The following is a 23,067-nucleotide window of genomic DNA, read 5'->3' on the forward strand; positions in this document are numbered from 1 at the left end:
AAGACCTTTCTGGAAGCAGGTTTTGTGACAGTAGCAGAGCCAGGTTTATAGGGCATTCCTTTCTAAGTTAGGATTTATAAATCTACAACCTGGTCGGCTTTGCACTATGTAAACCATAAAGAGGGTTGAGATTTGCCAGTGGTGAGAGTCTCTGGGTCTAAGCTGACATCTCCATTTGTCTGCTGATGAGCTCACTGAGAACATGATTTACATAAGTAGCTGGGGACTTTTTGGCTAAAGGAGGATGGAAGACGTTTGAGTAGGGGCCTGGCGAGGGACCTGGTTCGATTCCTGGGTCGGGAAGATCCTCTGGAGAAGGGATAGGCTACCCACTCCAGTATTCTTGGGCTTCCCTTGTGGCTCGCTGGTAAAGAATCTGCCTGCAATGCAGGAGACCTGGGTTCGATCTCTGGGGTTGGGAAGATCCCCTGGAGAAGAGAAAGACTACCCTGGCCTGGAGAATTCCATGGACTGCATAGTCCATGGGGTCGCAAAGAGTTGGACATGACTGAGCGATTTTCACTTTCATTTTCAGGAGCCTACTATGTGCCAGGTAAAGAAAAGCAAAACTAAAAGACGGCCATGGGTTTTCTTGCCCAGCAAGAAGATCAGAGCTACAATCCTGAACCAGCAGTCAGGTACAGTATAGTAGAAACACAATTACAATTTAGCTAGAATGAAGATAGTCTTCTCCTCAATTATTTGAGCAGGAAGGCCCATCTGTAAAAGAATGAAACTCATCGGAAAATTGTCAGAAGACATCCACTGACTATATCTAATACATTTATATCAATAAGCACTTTGAATAAAAGAAATACATCTAAAAGTGGAGTTAGTTGTAACAGTTTGTGAAAATTGTTTTCAAGGGTTTAACTCTAACGAGACTTTGGATAAACTAAGTGGATTTTTAACCCAGTGAAGGATTTACAAATTCTCTCTTACTGTTTTTAAAGTATTCAGGCAGCATTTTCTTTCCCCCTGGGCAAACCCCTCTGAGGAATGAACCGTCTATGTTTTAAAGACTCCAGACACTTTGCTATATGGCAGAAAACAGACCCCAAGCAGGCTTCTCAAGGTTGGCACCTCTCAAGCATTCTTCACTCCTGGAGTGCTTGTGTGTGAATCACACTGAGGTGTCCCAACAACGACCTCCAGCCAATCATCCCCAACCCCCCTAGTGAAGGGCCATTAGATGGAATTTTAGTTAGCGATTATGCTGGTGGTTGATTTGACATCCGAACTGAAGCATAACAGTGCTCCCCGACAAAAAGGAACAGATAATGATGTACCATTTCAGCAAAGACGGTGAATGTTCCTTCTGCAAAGCTATTGAACTTCTTCTCAACAGCACTTAAGCCCAACCAGATGTTCACACGCAACTCCACAGGCACCTTTGGTCCGTTGTTTTTTTCTTGTGGATACTGTGAGATGTATAATAACATGAGCCGTTATGCCAGGCACAGCACAGACTGTGATATTAAGCTGAAAACAAAAGTAGACTGGACGTCTAATCATTGTTTTCAACAGTCTAATTTTGTTTGTGCAGCTAAAATATTTCCAAATGACCCGTCTACAAAGATTAAAATAACAACTAAATCAGGAATGCCTGGGTGTCCCTGAGATCTTTCCAGGAGGCTCATGAGGTCAAAATTATTTTCCTAATAATACTAGGATGCTACTTGCTTTTTTCACTGTATTGACATTTGCATTGATGGTTAAAAAAAAAAAAGCAAGTGTGGATAAGACTCCAAGCTCTGTACCAGGAATCAAGGCAGCAACATCAAACTGTACTGGTAGAAATAGTTTTCTTCATCACTGTCAGTGAAAAAAACAAAATGCCAGTTTCACTTATGAATTCCTTTGATAAAGCAGTAAAAATGGCTAATCCTACATCATGATATCCAAATACATGTCTTTTTCAATATTTTGTATGATGAAATTCTGCTGTGTATTTGTATATGTTTTGAGAAAAGATTCTTATGCAATTGAGCTGTGAACTGAACTAGACTTTTTTTAAAAATGAATATCTTTTCTTTCTGAAACAGCAATTGGCTGCCCAATATGGTTATTCATACCTGGATATGGGGCAGATGTTTTCTCGAACATAAACAAGCTTTGTCACGTCAAGGACAATAAGTGACTTTATTTCCTTGCCAATGATAAAATTCAAGGTTTCAAGTTAAAAATTAGAATTTTTGAAAGTTTGTTTCTGCCTCAGTGGGTGAACCTAATAGCATCCCAATACATCAGAGCTTTTATTATAAGTGATATTAATGTGACTTTTTATTGTATGATGAAACATGCCTAACTCAGCGAACAAATATTTTCCAAATGATGAAAGCTTTACGTTACAAAAACCAGGCATGGGTAAAAGAGCCATTCAAAGTACAAGGTAGACCAGTGGATTTTAATGTAACAGAGAACGAAAAGTTCACTGATATGGTTCAATTAATCTTTGAAAAGCTACCACTCGAGTTTGGTGTTGTATCAAAGATAAGTACGCACAATTATCTGTAAAGTTATTCAAATACTCCACCCTTTTCCAAATACATATAATATGTGAGGTCAGATTCTTTTCATACACTTCAACCAAGCAACTCAGAGCATCAGACTAAATGTAGAAGCAATTTTGAGAATTCAGTTATATTTCTGGGAAGCCAGGTTTGCAAAAGTGCAAAACAGTATCACTCAGCATTCTGATTTTTAAAAGGAAATACAGTTATATTTTATAAAAATACATAGTTTGTTAAAATATAATGGTCTTATTATAGTTATCTTAAATAGATAAATACTTTTTAATGTCAGTTTTAATTTCTATTACAGTAAATATTGATAGACAGGGATGGGGGAGCCTGGTAGGCTGCCATCTATGGGGTCGCACAGAGTCAGACACGACTGAAGCAACTTAGCAGCAGCAGCAGCGGAAGCATGTACACAAATGCTGTTTGGGGTCTCCAGTGATTTTTTTTTTTGAGAGTGAAAAGAGGTCTTAAGACCAACAACAAAAAAAATACCACGGACTTAAATGGCTACCTAAACTGGATAATGAGTATTAACAAAATCAATACATATATACAACATTCTCTTAAAAAGCACTTTACTGTTTATCCACTGAGTTCTAAAACCCAATACAGAGAATACCACTCTGCCTCCTCTCCCACCCGCTGTGAAGTTTTATTTATTAATCAGTTTGCTTCCATGCAGTGCTGAGGTCAATTATAATTGTGGTTCTATCTTAAGTAAAATTTATTCCACCAAGAGACACTTGAAACAAGATAATCACCTTGGTTCTATTTTCACCCTCTTGATTAAAGAGCAAAGAGTGCATTTATTAAAAGTTAGCAGATATCTCCCTGTTTTAATGGAACATTCTCCCGTGACTGCTTTTCTCTGTCTCGATTTTTCCCGTTCCTGATATTCTAAGGAACTCAGACTGAGTCTGGAAGGGAGAGGGATGTCAAACTTGTATCTGGCAACTATCTGGATCTCTTTGTTTCCATCCCCAACCTCCTCTGGTTCTTCTTATGCACACAAGGGAAGTTCTTAATCCAGGGTCCTGGGATGAATTGATGGGTTCTACAAAGCCCCTGAATCATATGCAGAATGTTGGAGGCATCTGAGATGTGTGTTATTTTGGAAGACAGGGCCAATAGCTTTCATCAGACTCTTAAAGGAGTCCATGTCTCCAAATATGTTCAGAACCCCAACCCTACCCTAAAGTAGTAATTCTCAAAGTTTTTTTTCAATTTAAGGACCCATTTAATTAGAGCATAGATTGCATGGACTACCTATATTACCTTTGTTTTTTTCTGCTTCCCAAACACTCACTAGTAGGAAAGGCAAGAGTGGCATTGCCTCACAAGAGACATTAGAAGTGGAAAATTCATGCCAGAAAGCAAAGCATTCACAATGCCATATTAATATTAGTGTCACAGAGACCTCTACGGAAGTGTCCTTGATTGAACCCAGCAGACCTCAGGCCACTCTAGTAATTACCACCCTAGGAAGGACCAGAAGAAGCTGAAATGGATCAGGATCGCCCTAGCCATTCAATGGCTGGCAAATTATAAAAAAGCCCTTCCTGGGAACATGGGGTTTGCACTCAAGTACTTCACGTTGCACAGTGAGGAAGCCATACCTTCAGAAAGACGGTCTGGGTTTTCCCACAGTACTTCCCAGACGCATTTCCGCCGCTGGTGGAGTATAAAACCTGATGCGCGGGAATGCGTGCGTAGGCCAGTCTCTTCTCTCCCCGGATCATCCAGATGATGACATCAGGCATGCTGTTCTGAGGCTGGTCCCAGGAGGGGATGGAAGAGGAAGCAAAGCTGGAGTTAGTCTAAATGCAGAAACACCACAGAGCCTGCAGGCTGGACCCTCAGGGCTCCATTTATCAAAGAAACAACATGGCTAGGGCGCTGCGGAAATTTCTTCCAAGGCTCTTGGCTTCCAGGACCACAGGTGGTTGGCCTGTGACTGGCTAAAGGGAACAGAGGGAAGCAGAGGGCCTTCACCTGCCAAAGGCCCTTTCGACAGAAAAACTGTGTGAAATACCCCCTTTTCTCTCTCCCATCATTTCAAGAAAGACGTCCACAGCAGTCAAGGGGTTACAGGCTTCGTCTATTTCACAGGCCATAGACAGAGCATCTCTACCTCACAATCCGACATTTTCCAAATGTGCAGTATTAACGTATTTAAAACCTCTTTTTTTTCTGATTTTAAAGCTGATATAAGTTCACCATAAAAAAAACTTTGAAAGTAACAAAGCATAGAAAGTGAAAAATAAAAATGTCTTGTCATCACATGCAAATGTACCTCTACTCACAAATGTATTACACTTGCCCTCCACCTCCCCATCTGTGGGGTCAGGAGGGAGGAGCCTCCTGCTCCCTTGTCCTTCGAACCCACAGAGGTCAGTGGCAGCCGACAGTAAGCCAGCACTCACTGTGTGCCCCACACTGGGCTAAGGCCTTTTTACTCTTCATCTTCTTTAACTTCGTTAAGCAGTGCTGGAAACTGAGTACTACTTTCCCCCCCATTTATTTATTTTAAATATGTCTTTCTTTTATTGTTGGTTGCGCTGGGTCTTCATTGCCACGTGCAGGCTTTTCTCTAGTTGGGGCGAGTAGGGGCTACGCTTTGCTGGGGTGCATGGTCTTCTCGTTGTGCTGTTGGGGAGCATGGGCTCTAGAGTGCACGGGCTCTAGAGTGCTCTAGCCTTCGGGGTTTGTGGCACTCAGGCTCAGTTGCTGTGGAGTATGGGCTCAGTTGCTCTGAAGCATGTGGAATCTTCCTGGATCAGGGATCAAACCCATGTCGCCTTGGCAGGTGTATTCTTAACCACTAAACCGCCAGGGAAAGTCTCTTCATTTAATCTATGGGAAAACTGACGCTTAGAGAGATTGAGTACCTTGCCCAAAGCTACGCATGGTAGATCCAGGATTCAAAGCCGGGTCTTCTTGGTCCCAACCAAAGGTACTACACAGACCTGCCGCTGTATCACTCTAACTGAAATGTTCTCGGATTGTACCAAGACAATGACATCGTGTCCATTATGAAGACCTTTCCAGGACAACCAACTCAAAATCCTGCTACCCTGACCTCAGTGATGTTTATCCACTGGCATCTCAGCCCAATCACTCCTTGATTTCATCATCCATCAGGTCTGTTCAATGTCTAAGATAATGTACTAGATTTTACCACCACGATCTCTACCGCTGGTGCCATTCTGCGGAATCCCACTTCCATATCAGATGAAGTTTAAAAGCCCTACCTCCTCAGTCAGCTGCATTAATTTATGGAGCCAGTCCTCGATTTCCACCAATGTGGACTTGACCTCTGGGACCTCAGACCGCATCCTCACAGCTGCCTCATGTATCTGAGAGAGCGCTCTGGATCGCAACTTTCGGATCTGAGTATCGAGAACCGTGACATTAGGTTTTCCTTCTGTAGGAGGCAACATGTATCTAAAACGGGAAAACAAAATAGAATATACAGAATGGCTTATTGGGTTTCAGAACTATCAAATTCATTTACAATTGGTTTCAATCTTGGAAACCACACCAATTTCCTAACAGACTCTACAAGACTGACCACAGTAAAGCTGAAGGTGAATGTGCGTGGCCTTGGCAGAGCAGACCTGCCAGACAGACATGGGCATGCAGGGGGATGAAAATTCCAAAGCAATTCCATGGGTTTGACCCAAGGCCTGTGGAATCACTGGGAAGAAGATGGAAACAGAAGCAACAGCTGCGAAGAACTGGCCTTCCCTTCTTTTGCTTCCTATGATCACTGTACAGACCCACAAAATGAAGAAGGAAGGGACATTTGGAGATTATTTAGCAGAAGACTTCTTAACCTAGGGCCCATGCACCCTTAGGCAGTCTGCGGGAGGCCTCTGGAGGTCCGTGACTCCCTGAAACTTATAAAGTGTCTGTCTGGGTTGGCATGCAGTGTGACATCATGATAAAAATGGCATCACGATGGAAACCAGAGGCTTTAGAGGAGAATATCTGGGTACAAGCCCTGACTCCATCATTTACTACTTTTGTGATGTTGACCAGTTACTGAATCTTTTGTTTTCCTTTCCTCAAGAAAATAATATCTACCTTTAGAGTTGTGGTGAGAAGTAAGTAAATTAATATATGGCGAGCCTTTTGAGCAATGTCTACTGCAGAGTATGGCCACCCACTCCCGCATTCTTGCGAGGAGAATTCCATAGACAGAGAAGCCTGGTGGGCTACAGTCTGTGGAGTTTCAAAGAGTTGGACACAACTAAGAGTGCGTGTGTGCGCGCGCGCGCACACACACACGCAGTCTAAATGATGTTGCCATCATCACTGTCATCTCATCAGATAATCAAAGGGGCCCATTCCCTCCTAAAAAGGCAAGAACCCCTTGTATAGGTCAAGCTCCCACTAGAACAGCTGAGCTGGAGCCAGAATTAGCCTTTTTCTGCCAGGGCCTCCCTCTCACCAGAGCTGCTGATGGGGTCAAAGTGAAGTTGTCACCTGTTCCAGGAAATTCTACTCTCACTGTCTCTACCTAGAACTTTCATTGGTTAGAATTTCACCCAGACTCTTAGGGAAATCCTAGCTGACTTCCCTAAACATAAATTTCCTAAAGTTAAAACGTATCCAATTTGATTCTTCAAGAAAAAGTATAAATAAATATTTTTGTGTTTTGCTCAACAAGCCTTGAAATTCATAGGCAGTTTCTACATGAAAGGTATTACCGAATGTTATTGTTTGGCTTCACTGGTAATTATGGCAATACATTAGAAGGGTTAGGTCCCTGAAATGATTCTTTGAGGCAAAAATATAGATGGAAGCTGTAGTTCAAAGGCCACACATAAGATGTTCAATAAATAGATATGGCAGTGGGAAGGAAAAGAAGTTAATAAACCCAACTCCGGGCCTCAGATGAGGCACTTCACCTCCTTGGGCTTCTGTTTCTTGGGCCTCTTTTGTAGACAAAATAAGAAGATTGGAAGGGATGACCCCTTAGGACCCAGATATAAATTCTCTGCATTTAAACAGGCTTCCAGCTGCGCTTTAATCTCAGCTGCATCACAATTACCTAGCCAAACCACTAGAGGGCGCAAGGAGACTGGGAGACAGTGTTCAGGCGGTTGCTCGGAGGCGAGGAGGGTGGCGGATACTCAATATGCTTTTCTTTGGGACTTCCCTGTTAATTGGCCAACATTTAAAATGAGTTCAGAATGATCACTTCCGCCTTTGATTTCCAAATGCCCAGAGATCTGAACAGTTTCCCCAAGTCATAAAGGTTCTCCAGCTTCACCTAAGGCAGGCTTGGCCAGAGGACTCATTAGGCATCTGATAGTAGAGTAAAACCGCTGTTTCTGAAAATGTGTTTATGAATTAAGAATGCTGTTCTAAATGGTTCTAAAATCAATGCCCCACCATCAGATCCCATTCTCTGTGGGAGCCAGGAGTCACCTTTCCTGGGGTGGTGGGCACACCAGAGCTGCCTGGAGGCAGAGCCCAGACAAACCAGCCCTCCCCACTGCCCAACCCTTCCCCTGCGGCTGCACTGGGACGACTTCTTGAAGGGGGGCTTTAGCCTCCCTCCGCTGCTTTACAATTGGCACCAGCAGAAAGCAGAGCTTTTCCTGCTGGTGATTCACAGACTCTTCCCTTTTGAGAAACTTGGCTGATTCAAATTATTTTTCTGGCAAACACTAGAAAATTCTGGAGACTCTTCTGGTCTTACAGTTTAAGAGAGGGAAGCACAGCTGGGGATTCTAGAGTACAAGTAAGATCACTGTACCTTGTGTCTTCTATAACTTCATCGATGAGCTTATGCCACGTTTTTGCCAATTGGTTTGAAGGAATTTTACCTTGTATCCCTGCTTTTAGAGCCTCTATGTTTGATTGCTGAAGAATATGGAGAGGGCAGAAAAGAATTGGTAATTGTGCATTATACCCGACAAAGTTTTAACTTTTATTTTCAAGAAAGATACACAAAAAGATTTAACAGAAAAACGAAAGGTTTTTTTTTTCCTTTACATTTAACATGTTCCCCACAGTTTAACACTAGTTTTCTTCAAAATGAAACCAACACTGATAATATAAAGTAATAAGACAACCTTTTCCTATAACTTTGACCTTTGAAATGAAGCAAATTTTATATATTCAGAAAGTAAATAAAAGAAAAACCAACAAGGATGGGGGAAGGAACCCTAAAATGGAATATAGAACACGAACAAGTGACCCTAACTATATTTCAGATGAATAACATAATACACTGAATTAGCCCAAGTAACTTTTGAGCACAATGATTCCCTCAGTTTGAAGGAAGGAAAGAACCGTTAAGTATATCAAACTCTAATTAGATCTGTTTTTCCCAGTACTTAACCTATGGAGAACTAAACAAAAGAATAAATATATTGAGGATAATGGAAGCTGGAGAAGGGAGCTATAAATATGAAAATAGGGAAGACTAGAATAAACCCCGTAATATTATCAATAAAATAGAATTGAAGTCATCCTTATAAATGCATTGCATTCACTATACTTAGAGATATAAAATATACATATGTATACACACATGTATGTGTGGTTTGTCTGTTGAGAAGGCCTAGAAGCAAAGCCATGTCAGTAGTAGTGAACACTCCAGGACCCTGCCAGGTATTATTCTTTACATTCCTCTGCCACTAAAAGGAACCAGGGCTCCTTAGAGAAACTGTGGTTCCAGAGTTGGGCCACAGAAAGTATAAGATAAACCCAGAACGTATTATTGTGTCACTTTGAGCATCTACTAACAGAGAGGTTGAGGGAGAGCCCACCATGGTCCCCAAAAGTCTGACCATGGAAATCCACCGTCCTGTCCAGATTATTATGGAATTAGGACAGTGAAGAGAGCTGATGAAAAGACTGAAGATGAAAAAAGCTGGAAATACCCAAAACTTAATTAGAATAGAGGTGTGACCAATTCCCACCAAGTCCCTTTAGATGGAAACTTGGAAATTAACACCACAACCACACTGTGTATCAATTGTAACTTTGTTATGTGGACAATTATGCCTAAGTTAAATGTACAGTTCTCTTCAATATTGTCTTTGAAGCATAAAACAACATTTTCAGATTTTGCTGTGGAGTCTTAGCTCAAGTATATTCCAGGACCCCTCCACATCGTGGTACAAGGCTGACAGATTAGAACATCTTAGAGAAATTAATATTCATATAATTTGGAAATCAAAACACTAATACCAGATGGATTTTATCAGTATCTGACAGAAATAACTTAGCATCTTTGACTTTATTAGAAATATCCCAACCATGTTTTCCTCTTCTCATTAACATCATCAACCAGATGGATAACCAGAGATGTCACATCTATGCAAGTTCCCACCAGAGGGAACTCTCCCACCTCCAACAAGAAAGTCCTCTGAACCCACTTCTTCCACAGCAGGGATTTTTACTGCTTTGGCAGCAAAGCTCTAAGGGTTGCGATATTTCTACTGGAATGAACCATTCTCCACACCACATTCTACATACAAATTATGGAAGAAAGGGTGAGCTGCCCTTCTGATTCAACATCCATCCTCTCTTTTCCACAGTAAGTGAACTTGCACCGGAACATAGGCCTGTGCAGGCCTGAGACTGCACTTCCCACTCTCTTGCAGTAAGATATGGTTGCATGGCTGGATTCTGGCCAGTGAGAAATGAGTAGAAATCAAGTGTGTGACTTCTGGGTCTTTCCCTTGAAGGGGAGAGCCTGGGTCATCTTCTCCTTTTCTTTTCCCCTTCCTTCAGACTGAAGGGGTGGTGTAGTGGTGAGCTGCTTCTCCCTTGCAAATGCCATAGTGATAGCAGAGCAACAGGTGGAGGGGGCAAGAGCCTGGGTGCCCCAGTACCACTGAACCTCCATACCAGCCTTGGATTACCTACCTCAACTGTTACTACGGAGATAGTGTTCATGTTGCTTACCATTATATTCTGAGGTCTTGTGGTACCTCAGATACCACCTCAGTAGCCTAACTGCATTCTAACCTGCATTCTAACTAATACACAATTCATCCTGTTGGTGAAAAGGAAATGTAGAAAAGAAACTCACCAGCCTTTCTGCCATGACTAGGAGCGTGTTCACAGCATCCAGGCGATGACTAATATCCTCCCAGTAGGAAGTCAGTGTAACAACTGGCTTCGAGTGGGCCCACGGCAAGTAGTAATAGTAGTTTCCTGGTGTAGAATATTGAGGGTCGGTGAACACTGGACACTTCACACATTTATTGAAGAGATGTACAAACTGGACTGCTTGGTTAATCATAGGCCTGGGGGTGTGGTCTGGTAGTCTGATTCTTTCATTTTATTTAATTAAGCAACTGAGGGATAAATAGAAAGTCCGTATTTGTGCAGCCTGCTTTGGAAAATCTCTCTAAAAGGCCCTGGTAAACCTAGCCCAATGATCTCAGGATCTTTTGGTGATTTGGGACCATGCATCTGAGCATCACTGATAATTACATAACAGGGTAGCAGAAAACAGAGCATAAGAGATCAGATTATATGTGTTTGTCCCTGAAAACGGTTATCCTAAGCAAATATTTTTTTGGAATGGGACAAGAAAAAAGAATTTCCTGTTTTTTAAAAACCTTAGTTGGATACATGGAATTTGGTTTTGCTTAGAGCCTTATAAAGATTAGCCCACATTTTCTAGCTTAACACTACTTACATAAAAATTAGCTAAAAACTGTGGCAACGCTGTTGAGACACTGGACCAGAATTTCTCGCTCCCTTCTCTGTACTCTCCAACCATTTGTCCACATCTTTATTAGGGCATTGTCATACTCTGACTTCTATTATGATTTATTTTATACTCTAGAATGTAAGTTCTATAAAAGCAAGGGCTATTTTCCATCCATCTTTGTTTGAATATAGCTATCTAATCCTCATGGCAACTCTAGAGAAGATGAGGGATAGAGTGAAGTGATGTGCTAAGGTCATAGTGCTGGGGAGAAACAGAGCAATGACCAGAAGCTGATTTTCCATCCACTTCAACTACTCAAACTGAAAGCAATTTGGGGCCAGGCAGGGCAGAGGCGGGCAGGGGCAGGAGCTGTTTTAGGGGAGGCTCAGTGTTCAGCTAGCTGCCATCTTATGACTTTTACAAAACAGAGCCAGTGTCAAAATTGGGCATGGGAGAAGCCTTGAGATTCAGCCCCTGGAAAAGGGTCTGTGTCTACACTCCAGCCACCTCTCTTCCGCATTCTACCTTTCCACTACGCGTATGCTGGGAATAACACCCGCCAGAGAGAGAATGCACTGCGTGTTTCTCATCCTGTGGTGCACCCACTGGAAACATGTGCAGGAGAGACAGCCAATGTCAGTCTTACCATCAAATACAGCACGGCTATACTGAGTGGTTGATGCCAAAGGCTTACAAGTCGTGTCAAACTTGTTGCCGTAGTTCCCGATGCTGACTTCAAACTGAATGGCTTCGCCAATGTCCTGCAACATGGTGGCTGAATGGAACACAGCAGACAGGCTGTACTTCCGCCTTCGCTGATATTTCTGCAAAGCACCAGCAGACACAAGGCTCAGAGAAACGCCTTTTGCTTTTATTTACACGTGGAACTCTAGCAGATATGATTCTAACCCTAATAATTAGTGCTGAGTTAAATGCCAGGGGATAGTGTCTCAATGGTAAAGAATCCACCTGCCAATGCAAGAGACGAGACTTGGGTTCAGTGCCTGAGTTGGGAAGATTCTTTGGAGGAAGGCATGGCAGCCCACTTCAGTATTCTTGTCTGGAGAATCCCACAGACAGAGGAGCCTGGGAGGTTATAGTTCATGGGGTCACAAAAGAGTCAGACAGGACTGAGTGACTAAGCACAATTAACAAACGGCAGTGGAGAATGTTCTTGGATGTAGCAGTTCCCCTCTTACTTACACAGAGGGCAAAGATAGACATACCAGGATATTCTTTGCAGAGTTGACTGAAATAGAGAAAAAAAAAAAAGAAAACAATACAAACGTTTAACAACAGGCCACTGGTTAAGCAAATCATGTTACATCCATGAAAGAAACTGAACGTTGCTCAGTCGTGTCTGACTCTTTGCGACCCCATGGACTATACAGTCCATGGAATTCTCCAGGCCAGAATACTGGAGTGGGTAGCCTTTCCCTTCTCCAGGGGATCTTCCCAACCCAGGGATCGAACCCAGCTCTCCCGCACTGCAGGCGGATTCTTTACCAGCTGAGCCACAAGGGAAGCCCCACGAATACTAGACTGGGTGGCCAATCCCTTCTCCAGGGGATGTTCCCAACCCAGGAATTGACCAGGGTCTCCTGCACTGCAGGTGGATTCTTTACAAACTGAGCTATCAACATCCATGCAATGGAGCAAAAGTTCATAAAAGGACTTAGGTAGATACATATGCGCAAACATGGGAAAAAAGGTATTTTTAAGTGAACCCAATAAATGTGTATTTTAATACCATCACATACAAAGAATATGCAAATAAAGAAGATAAATCAAGTTGTTAACAGTAGTTATGTTGGGGAAGGTAGAGAGATTATGGCTAACGTTACTATCTAACTTACACATTTCTAATAATTTGAATTGTTAGGTACTCTGTAGTCATAAGTGATAAGACGTTTACTGTCAGTCTCTTCAGCAAGTGGTGTTGGGAAAGCTGGGCAGTCACATGCTGGAATACATGCACATCAATGAAGTCAGAACACACCCTCACGCCATGAATTGAAAACGGCCTAAAGGCTTATATATGTCATGACATCATAAAACCCCTAGAAAAGAACATATGCAAAACATCCTCTGACATAAATCCCAGGAATGTTTTCTTCAGTCAGTCTCCCAAGACAATGGATATAAAAGCAAAAGTAAACAAACAAAACCTAATCAAACTTATGATCTTTTGCACAGCTAAGCTGGATTCCATGGCAGTTCTAATTTTTGGAGGAACCACCATGCTATTTTCCATAGCAATTGTGCCGGTTTACATTTCTACCATCGGTACATGAGGTTTCCCTTTTCTCTGCATCCTTACCAACATTTGTTATTTATTTGTTGCTTGTTTTATTACTGGCTTACTGAGTGTATGTGTGTGAGGGAGCTGACCATAGGGCCAGCAGTGGCCACGTGGAGTATCTATCAGCCTAGCAGAAATGACCATGAGCCCCTCAGGCCTTCCTTCATTAGGGCGCACACAGTCTCTTGAATCCCCATCCTGCCCTAAATCCTTGCTCAGATAGCATCTCGCCTTCTTTATGGGTCAGATTACCACTGATCTTCAGACACTTTTTGTTTTTTTTTTTTTCAGTCAAAGAGAGACATGAAATGGTTTCAGTTGCTGTGCTTCATTATGTCTTGAGCTTTCTGCCATTGAATTTTGTCCACCTCTAGAGTCTGTTCTGGGTCCTTACTGGAACTCAGTCTCTATATACTTGCTCAGCTTGGAGATGAGAACATATGTTTACTATAGCGTAACCACATTGGCTGTGTGCGCCACTAGCAAATCTGTGGGACCTACAAATGATAACATTCAAATTGCTTGACAAATTTCTCAACATAGCAAGTTTTCTTCAAAAACCTCTAAAGAAGGAACTCCCAGTTCTGTAGTCCTTTGAATTTTGGAGGTCACATAGCTATCTTACTTTGACAAATGGTGACTTTTTTGTTGTTGCACTTTTTCTCCTATTAGTTACTTCTCTACCAATTTGTGTACCACCATCTAAGTAGCAGAATAGTGACAACTTTCACTTCTAAAAAGCTAATAAAAATTATTTCATGCCTGAAGGATATTTATTAACTGATTTTCCTTCCCTTGTTATTCATTCATACCATGCATGACCTTAATTCTGTAAAATGAATCACCATCATGGGTGGGTCTTCTGCCTACTATGATGCAAGAATGCAGAAATTCATTTGCAGAAGTACTTAACCAACTATTTTTAAAACTTAAAAAAAAAATTATGGTAAAACATGCATAATGTAATTCAACATCTTAACTAGTTTTAAGGGCACAGTTCCATGGCATTGAGTACATTCACACTGTTGTGCTACCATCACCACCATCCAGCCACAAGAACTTTTTCATCTTACAAATCAAACTCTGTATCCTTTCAATATTAATCTCCCATTTCTACCTACTTTCTGTCTCTGTGAGCTTAACAACTCTGGAGTACTTCATGTTAAGTGGAATCAAACAGTATTTGTCCTTTCGTGACTGGTTTATTTCACTTAGCATAATGTCCTCAAGGTTTAGCCATGGTGTAGCATGTATCAGAATTCCCTTCCTTTTTAAGGCTGAATAATACTTCATTGTATTGTTGAATGATAAGCTGAGACATATTTAAAAACTCAAGTGTTTATGTGAGCAAACATTGATTGGAATTGGCAACAAAAACCGGAATTGCTTACGAGCACTCCAGGACAGGAGGGAAAAACCTTTTACAGAGCACAGGCAGAAGGAAGACAAGGAGATTATTTGATTGGCTGTAGCTTAAGTGGTTGCATTATTTGAGAAAGCCCGCTTGGATATTTCTGGTTTGTTGTCCTTTGATTTCTTAATCTCGAAATATTGCCAAACCTCAGTTTTGGTTGCTTAATGTAGGTTGACAAGACATCAGGCCCTCCTTGTTTCATGGTTTAGTCACTAAGTCGTGTCCAACTCTTGTGACCCCATGGACTATAGCCTGCCAGGCTCCTCTGTCCATGGGATTCTCCAGGCAAAGATACCAGAGTGGGTTTCTGTTTCCTTCTCCAGGGGATCTTCCCGATCCAGGAATCGAACCTGGGTCTCTTACACTGCAGGAAGATTCTTTACGGACTGAGTTATAAGGGAAGTCCTAGCCTCCTTGTTTAATTAATAAAATAGTGTGTATATACCACATTTTGTTCATCCATTCATAAATTTATGAATTCATGGATGCTTCCACCCTTCAGCTACTGTGAATAATGCTGCTATCCATTTGCTGTACAAATATCCACTTGAGCTCCTGCTTTTGATTCTTTTGAGTATATAACCAGCAGTGAATTCCTGGATCATACGGGCTTCCGTGGTATCTCAGCTGATAAAGAATCCACCTGAAATGCAGGAGACCCCGGTTCAATTGCTGGGTCAGGAATATCCCCTGGAGAAGGGATAGGCTACCCACTCCAGTATTCCTGGGCTTCCCTAGTGGTTCAGCTGGTAAAGAATACGCCTGCAATGCAGGAGACCTGGGTTTGATCCCTGAATTGGAAAGATCCCTTGGAGGAGGGTATAGCAACCCACTCCAGTATCCTTGCCTGGAGAATCCCCATGGACAAGGGAGCCTGGCGGGCTACAGTCCATGGGGTCACAGAGTTGGACATGACTGAGCGACTAAGCAGGGCACGGCACATGGTAATTTGATTGTACACTTCTTGAGTACCATTTTAAAAACATCTGACAGTGACTGCAGTTTGCTGTCTGAAAGAAACTTGGGTAGACTGATCAAGAGGGCAGAGTAGTAGGCCATGACGCTCACCTCCCACAGATACATCAAAAATGCATCTGCATGTAGAACAATTCCAACAGAGTATCTACAGAATGCTGGCAGATCTCAGACCTCTGAAAGGGCAAGAAAATCCCCATGTAGCCAGGTAGGACAAAGGAAAAAAGGGGGAAATAGAAGAAAGAAAGAAAGGAATCAGGAGGGGAACGTACCAACAATGGGAGAAAGTCTCTTCAGCAACTGTTGGTGCTGGGACAGCTGGACAGCTGTGTGTAAACTGATAAAGCTGGTACACACCCTCTCATCATACACAAAAATAGACTTAAAATGGCTTAAAGACTTAAACACAAGACATAACACTATAAAACTAGGAGAAATCACAGGCAAAACATTCTCTGACATAAATCATACCAGTGTTTTCTTACCAATGCCTTCAGTCTCCCAAGGATACAAAAATGAACAAATGGGACCTAATCAAACTTAAAAGCTTTTGCACAGCAAAGGAAACCATAAAAACAGAAAAATAAAAAGATAAGCTATAGGAGAAAATATCTGCAAATGATGCAATCAATAAGGGCTTAATTTCCAAAATATACAGACATATCATACATGGCTACAATAAACAACCCAATAGAAAAATGGGCAGAAGACCTAGACATTTCTCCAAAGAATAAAAATGGAAGAAAAAAAAAAAAAAAAGAAATACAACTGGCCAATGAGAACATGAAAAGATGCTCACCATCACTAATTATTAGAGAAATGCAAATCAAAACTGCAGCGAGGCACTACCTCACACTGGTCAGAGTGGCCATCAATAAAAACTCTACAAATAACAAATGCTGGAGAGGATGTGGAGAAATGGACCCCCTTACATGGTTTGTGGGAATCTAAGTTGGTACAGCCACTATGGAAAACAGTATAGAGGTTCCTTATAAAACTAAAAATAGAATTACCATATGATTCCACCATCCCGCTCTTGGGCAGATACCTAGGAAAAAACCCACATTCAAAAAGATACATGCACCCCTATGTTCCCAGCAGCACTGTTCATAAGAGTCAGGACATGGAAACTTCCTAAATGTCCATCAACAGAGGAGTGGATAAGGAGGATGTGGTCTACACGTACAATGGGATAGTACTCGGCCATGAAAAGGAAAGAAATTGGGTCATTTGTAGAGATGTGGATGAACCTACAGACTGTCATAGAGAGAAGTCAGAAAGAGAAAAACAAATACTATATAATGTCACTGATATGTGGAAAGTAAAATAGGACACAAATGAACCTATCTACAAAACACAGACTCGTGGACATAGAGAATAGACTGTGGTTACCAAGGGGCAGAGGGTTGGGGGCGGAATGGAGTGGAAGGGGGAGGTCAGCAGATGTAAGCTATCACACATGGACTGCATAATCAGCATAAATATATGTCCTACGGTATAGCACAGAGAATTACATTCAGTATCCTATGATAAACCATAATGGAAAATGATATTTTTAAAAAGCATGTACATAAATATATGTATAAACGAATCACTTTGCTGTACATAGGTAATTAGACAACATTATAAATCAAATATACTTTCAAAAAACAAAACAAAAAACCCTTGGGACATCCCACTATTACAAAACCTCCATTTTGGTTAATGAAATTTTTGACATGGTATACCTGAAACATCCCAAAGTGTTTCATTAGAAACCCCTCTGAGTCTCAGACTTTTCTGAAAGCCTTTCTAAAACATCGGTTTGCAACCTTAGCTACATATTGAAAGACATCTGAAGAGCTTTAAATTATACTTATAGCTGGGCCCCATCTTCTGGAGCTTATGCTTTAAAAACTTCTCTACCTTAGTCCACTTTCACTTTGGTAGAGAGGGGATTGGAAGACTTTTGTCACTAGTCAGGAGTTTCCTTAAATACGTACAACTAAGTCCCCTGAAAAATCTATGGTTCCAAAGTGCTGTGGAAATTCTAGGTTTGGTTTAAATTGCATGAAAATTAAAAGTAGGAAGTTATTTGTATTAGTCAGACCTTATATATATATACAGCATGACTTGTTCTTTGTAAACCACTAGGGTCCTATCAGAGAAGGGAAGGAACAAAAATATGAAACATAATTTGGGGCCTACGTCAGGGCCCAGAAAGAATGATCAGTATTTAAGCTGGAGCCACCTGTTACTGCTCTAGCTTAAATAGTCAGGAAAAAAATGTAAACAGTGATAGACTTTATTTTCTTAGGCTCCAAAACCATTGTGGACGGTGACTACAGCCATGAAATAAAAAAAAGACACTTGCACCTTGGAAGAAAAGCTATGACAAACCTAAACAGCATATTAAAAAGCAGAGACATCACTTTGCCAACAAAGGTCCATATAGTCAAAGCTATGGTTTTTCCCATAGTCATGTATGGATATGAGATTTGGACCATAAAGAAGGCTGAGCACCGAAGAATTGATGCTTTCAAACTTTGGTGTTGGAGAAGACTCTTGAGAGTCCCTTGGACTGTAAGGAGATCAAACCAGTCAACTCAACCCTAAAGGAAATCAATCCTGAATATTCATTGGAAGGACTGATGCTGAAGCTCCAATACTTTGGCCACCTGATGCAAAAAACTGACTCATAGGAAAAGACTAATACTGAGAAAGACTGAGGGCATGAGGAGAAGGGGATGACAGAGGAGGAGATGGTTGGATGGCATCATTGACTCAACGGACATGAGTTTGAGCAAACTCAAGGAGATAGTGAAGGACAGGGAAGCCTGTTGTGCTGCAGTCCATGGGGTCATGAAGTCAGATATAACTGAACAACAACAACTTGTTACTGCAGAGAAAAGAGAAGTTGTATGGGGAGGTGCTGCAAAGAGGTGGGAACACCACCTCTGGTCCAGCTGGCTCTGCCCTGCACATCTCTCGTGGCCAGGATCCCATTAGCTCTCTCTGGATTTTCCTGGGCAGAACTCACAGTCACCTACAGAACCCTGATAGGATCCTCACCTTGGAGAGTCTGAGCTCTAAGACAATAATGGGGCTTTCTGGTCATCACAACTCCTAACAGAGCAGGTTCTCACTCTGAGCAAGATTCCTGGGCCATTGTGCAAGTCAGAGTCCATGAGGGGTGCCCAGACCATCTACTCATCTATCCAGAGCCCTGGGGTCCTGGAGAAATAGTGAGGCTGAGAATTCTCTCCTTCCCCCCATCCTTTCCCACTTCCCCTGTGCTCTTAAGCACAAAGAGGTGTAAGAAGTAACCAGCAACAGTTTAGACCAGTCTGTAAGCCTCAGCTTCTGTTCCCTGTCCTCAGTAGCCTTGGGGGAAAACCTTCTATAACAGGGTAAGTTGAAGAACATAAATTATAGTCTATTGACCATCTCCTGATGGGTGTTTAACTTTGCAGGGCCTTCGGGCTTTCTGATTATCCATGATCAGTGCAAGCCAGTCCTGTCTGACTCTTCATGACCCCATAATTGCAGCATGCCAGGCTTTCCTGTCCTTCACTATCTCCTAGAGTTTGCTCAAACTCATGTTCATTGAGTTGGTGAGAACATCCAGCCATCTGATCCTCTGTTGTCCCCTTCTCCTCCTGTCTTCAATCTTTCCCAGCATCAGGGTCTTTTCAAAGGGATGCAAGGGACTCTCAAGAAGTATAAGGTACAGTTTTAGAAGTAAATTTGGGGAAGGGGATGATTCTGTCAAGCAGAATACCTGATAAGAGGGAGAAAGTTAACAAGCTCTTAAAAGAAGCTGTGGGCCCAGGAGGCATGGGACATTAAAAGGACACAGACAAGGAGACTGTGCCAAAGAAAACTGACAGCTTGCCGCCTCTGATCTAAAGGAGATAATGGATAAATCGCAACGTACTTACTCAAGCAATGCTTATTGACACTTAATGTGAGCCAGACCTATGGGAGAGCTAAGGCTGAGGATGCAACAGCTGATCTTTTACCTACCTGATTGCCTAGGAAAATACCCAGGCTACATCCTCCTACCTATCTTTGTAGGGTCTCTTGACCAAGCCCATCTGGAGCACCACGTCAGCTTCTGCTCTAGAAAGATGGGAAACCGGGATTTCTGGCAACTGAATAGGAAAAACTCATGCTTCCTCCTGTGTGTCTCCTTTACTCTCACACTACAATCACACAGTTAATACTTCTGATGCCAGATGTGCACGCTCTGCACTAAATCACTTCAGTCATGTCCGACTCTTTGTGATCCTATGTACTACAGCCTGCCAGTCTGCTGTCTATGGGATTCTCCAAGCAAGAATACAGGAGTGGGTTGCCATGCCCTCCTCCAGGGGATCTTCCTGACCCAGGGATTGAACCCGCATCTCTTACGCTCCTGCATTGGTAGACGGGTTCTTTATCACTAGTGCCACCTGGGAAGCCCAACTCTAGGTGGGTATCCTAAAGTTTAACTCAAGCCTGGCACTATCCACTTGGAGACAGTATCAGATCCCACAGGTTAAAAGGCTCAGTCCCACAACACTACCCCCATCCACTTCCTCCGTGCTTTTGACCTAACAACTAACAACTACAAACTGGAAGTTCCCATAATCCCCTCTTTGGGTTAATTTGCTGGAGCAGCTCACAAAGCTCAGAAAAACAGTTTACTTACTGTATATGTGCTGTGTACTTAGTCACTCAGTCACGTCCGATTCTGTGACCCCATGGAATGTAGCCCGCCAGGCTCCTCTGTCCATGGGGATTCTCCAGGCAAGAATACTGGAGTGGGTTGCCATGCCCCCCCCTCCAGGAGATCTTCCCAACCCAGGAATCGAACCCAGGTCTTCTGCACTACAGGTGGATTTTTCCCATCTGAGCCACCAGGGAAGCCCACTTACTGGATATGGGTTAATATAAAAGGATACGATAAAGGATACAGAGGAACATCAAGATGGGAGAGAGGCACAGGGCAAGGTTTGTGGGAAGGAGCTCTCTTTGAACACACCACTCTCCTAGCACTTCTATGAGTTCATCGACCCATTAGCTCCCCAAACCTGGTACTCTGGGGATTTTATGGAGGCTTCATACTGTAGGCATGATCAATGACTAACTCAATTTCTAGCCCCTCTCTGAAGGATGTGGAGGGGGTCGGGCTAAAAGTTCCAAGCTACTAATGATGGCTTGGTGAGCAGCCCGTATTCAGGAGCCCACCAAGTCACTGCGTTAGAATGAAAGACTTTATCACCTAGGAAAGCCAAGAGATTTAGGAACTCTATGTCAGGAACCAGAATCAAAGACCAAATATGAGAGCAAAAGATGCTCACAAGCACAAAGGTTTTAGGAGTTCTGTGTCAGGAACCAGAGACAAATACATATTATATTATTTCAGGGGTTCCCTGGTAGCTCGGACAGCAAAGAATCTACCTGCAATGGAGGAGGCCCGGGTTTGATCCCTGAGTCAGAAAGTTCCCCTGGAGAAGGAAATGGCAACCCATCCAGTATTCCTGCCTAGAGAATTCCATGGACAGAGGAGCCTGGTGGGCTATAATCCATGGGGTCACAAAGAGTTGGACACGACTGAGTGACTAACACTCATTTCACAGGGACCAAGTTGCCCTTTTGATGAAGCCTCTTTAACTCTACCAGAAAGTTTCATTACTTGTAAATGAATCACAAGATCTTTTAAGTGTGACAAACGTCACGATTACATTCCAGGCTGACCACTGTCATGAAAGGATCATCCTAGCAATTGCACAGATCTGCCCATCTCACTCTCTTTCTGGGCTCCTGATAGCTTCAAGAGTGAGTGTATCCTTGGAATCTCAGCTCCTCTCCTGCTTTTTAATATTGTTGGGATTTGGGGAACTTCCCCAGTAGTCCAGTGGTTAAGACTCTGCACTTTCACTTCAGGGGACCCAGGTTTAATCCCTGGTCAGGGAACTAAGATCCTGCATTCCTCGAGGTATAACCAAAAATAAATAAATAAATAAAAATCAAAAAAAGGCAAAAACAAAACTCAGGTGACTGGGCATAAAACAAACTCCCGTAATTTGGGAGTTTTAAATATTTTGGGGATTTGGGCTCATATAGTTCATTTTTATTACATTTATGTAATATTTTATTTATTTAAAATATAAATAAATATTTATTTATAAAAATTTATAAAAAATTGTGAGCTGGGAAGGGAGTTGGATGGGGTGGTGTGTGTGTTAAGTGTTAGTCCCTTATTATTATTTAATAATAATTAAATTATTGTTATCATTTAATAATAATTAAATTACTATTTAATTAAATCCGGGTCTCCTGCAGTGGAGGCAGATACTTTACCATCTGAGCCATCAGGGAATGGGTGGTGGAACCCAGCAGAGAGAGGCCTGAAGCAGGGAGGGTGGGAATCAATGAGCTGGCTGCTCTGAGAAACAATTCAGATTTCTAGAACATGTACGGACCAACCCATGATTCTTAGAAATAGTTGGAGAAGAGATGGCATATATATATATGTATGTTATCTACACACACACACATAATGGAGTATTACTCAGGCACAAGAAGGAAGAAAATTCTCTATGTGCCTAATAACTGGGAAGAACCTTGAGGGCATTATGCTAAGTGAGATAGTCAGGCTGAGAAAGACAAACACTGTGTGATATCACATATACGTAGAATCTAAAAATGCTGAACTCATAGAACAGAGAGTAGAATGGTCGTTACCAGGGGCTGGGAGAATTGAGGAGGTCAAAGGGTACAGAGCCGCATTTAGAAGATGAGTAAGTTCTGGAGATCTAATGCGCAGCATCGTAATCATAGTCAATAATACTACATTATATACTTCAAAGTTGCTAAGAGACTAGATCTTAAATGTTCTCACCACAAAATATGAGAATTCTATGACATGAGAGAAGTGTTAGCTAACAGCAAGGTGGTATCATACTGAATGTATGGGCTTCACAGGGGGGCACTAAAGGCGTTAAATCAGCACACTGTACATCTTAAACTCCCATAATGTTATATGTTAGATAATATTTTTAAAGTTCAAAACCAAAAAAGTAGACTACCATGATTTATCAAAACAAAACAAAACAGCAACAGTCATAATAATGGTATAGAATGTACTACAAACAATTCAGTGAGTAACAGAGACGGGGTTAATTTAACATTGAGCTATCCA

General features: G+C 42.0%; 1 protein-coding gene across 2 annotated transcripts in view; it reads right to left on the bottom strand.

Moving 5' to 3' along the window:
• MYOF (myoferlin) overlaps positions 1 to 23,067 on the bottom strand; it is a 177,808-nt gene that overhangs the window by 57,433 nt on the left and 97,308 nt on the right. For both annotated transcript variants that reach the window (XM_040254539.1, XM_040254538.1), the window contains 6 exons: positions 11,855 to 12,032; positions 10,579 to 10,703; positions 8,290 to 8,396; positions 5,774 to 5,966; positions 4,139 to 4,294; positions 1,290 to 1,421 (listed from right to left, as the gene is read on the bottom strand). In XM_040254539.1, coding sequence (XP_040110473.1) covers positions 1,290 to 1,421; positions 4,139 to 4,294; positions 5,774 to 5,966; positions 8,290 to 8,396; positions 10,579 to 10,703; positions 11,855 to 12,032 — 891 coding nt within the window. The remainder of the gene's footprint in view (positions 1 to 1,289; positions 1,422 to 4,138; positions 4,295 to 5,773; positions 5,967 to 8,289; positions 8,397 to 10,578; positions 10,704 to 11,854; positions 12,033 to 23,067) is intronic.

The sequence above is a fragment of the Oryx dammah genome, unplaced genomic scaffold (assembly GCF_014754425.2).
Source record: "Oryx dammah isolate SB20612 unplaced genomic scaffold, SCBI_Odam_1.1 HiC_scaffold_14, whole genome shotgun sequence".
Lineage (NCBI taxonomy): Eukaryota > Metazoa > Chordata > Mammalia > Artiodactyla > Bovidae > Oryx > Oryx dammah.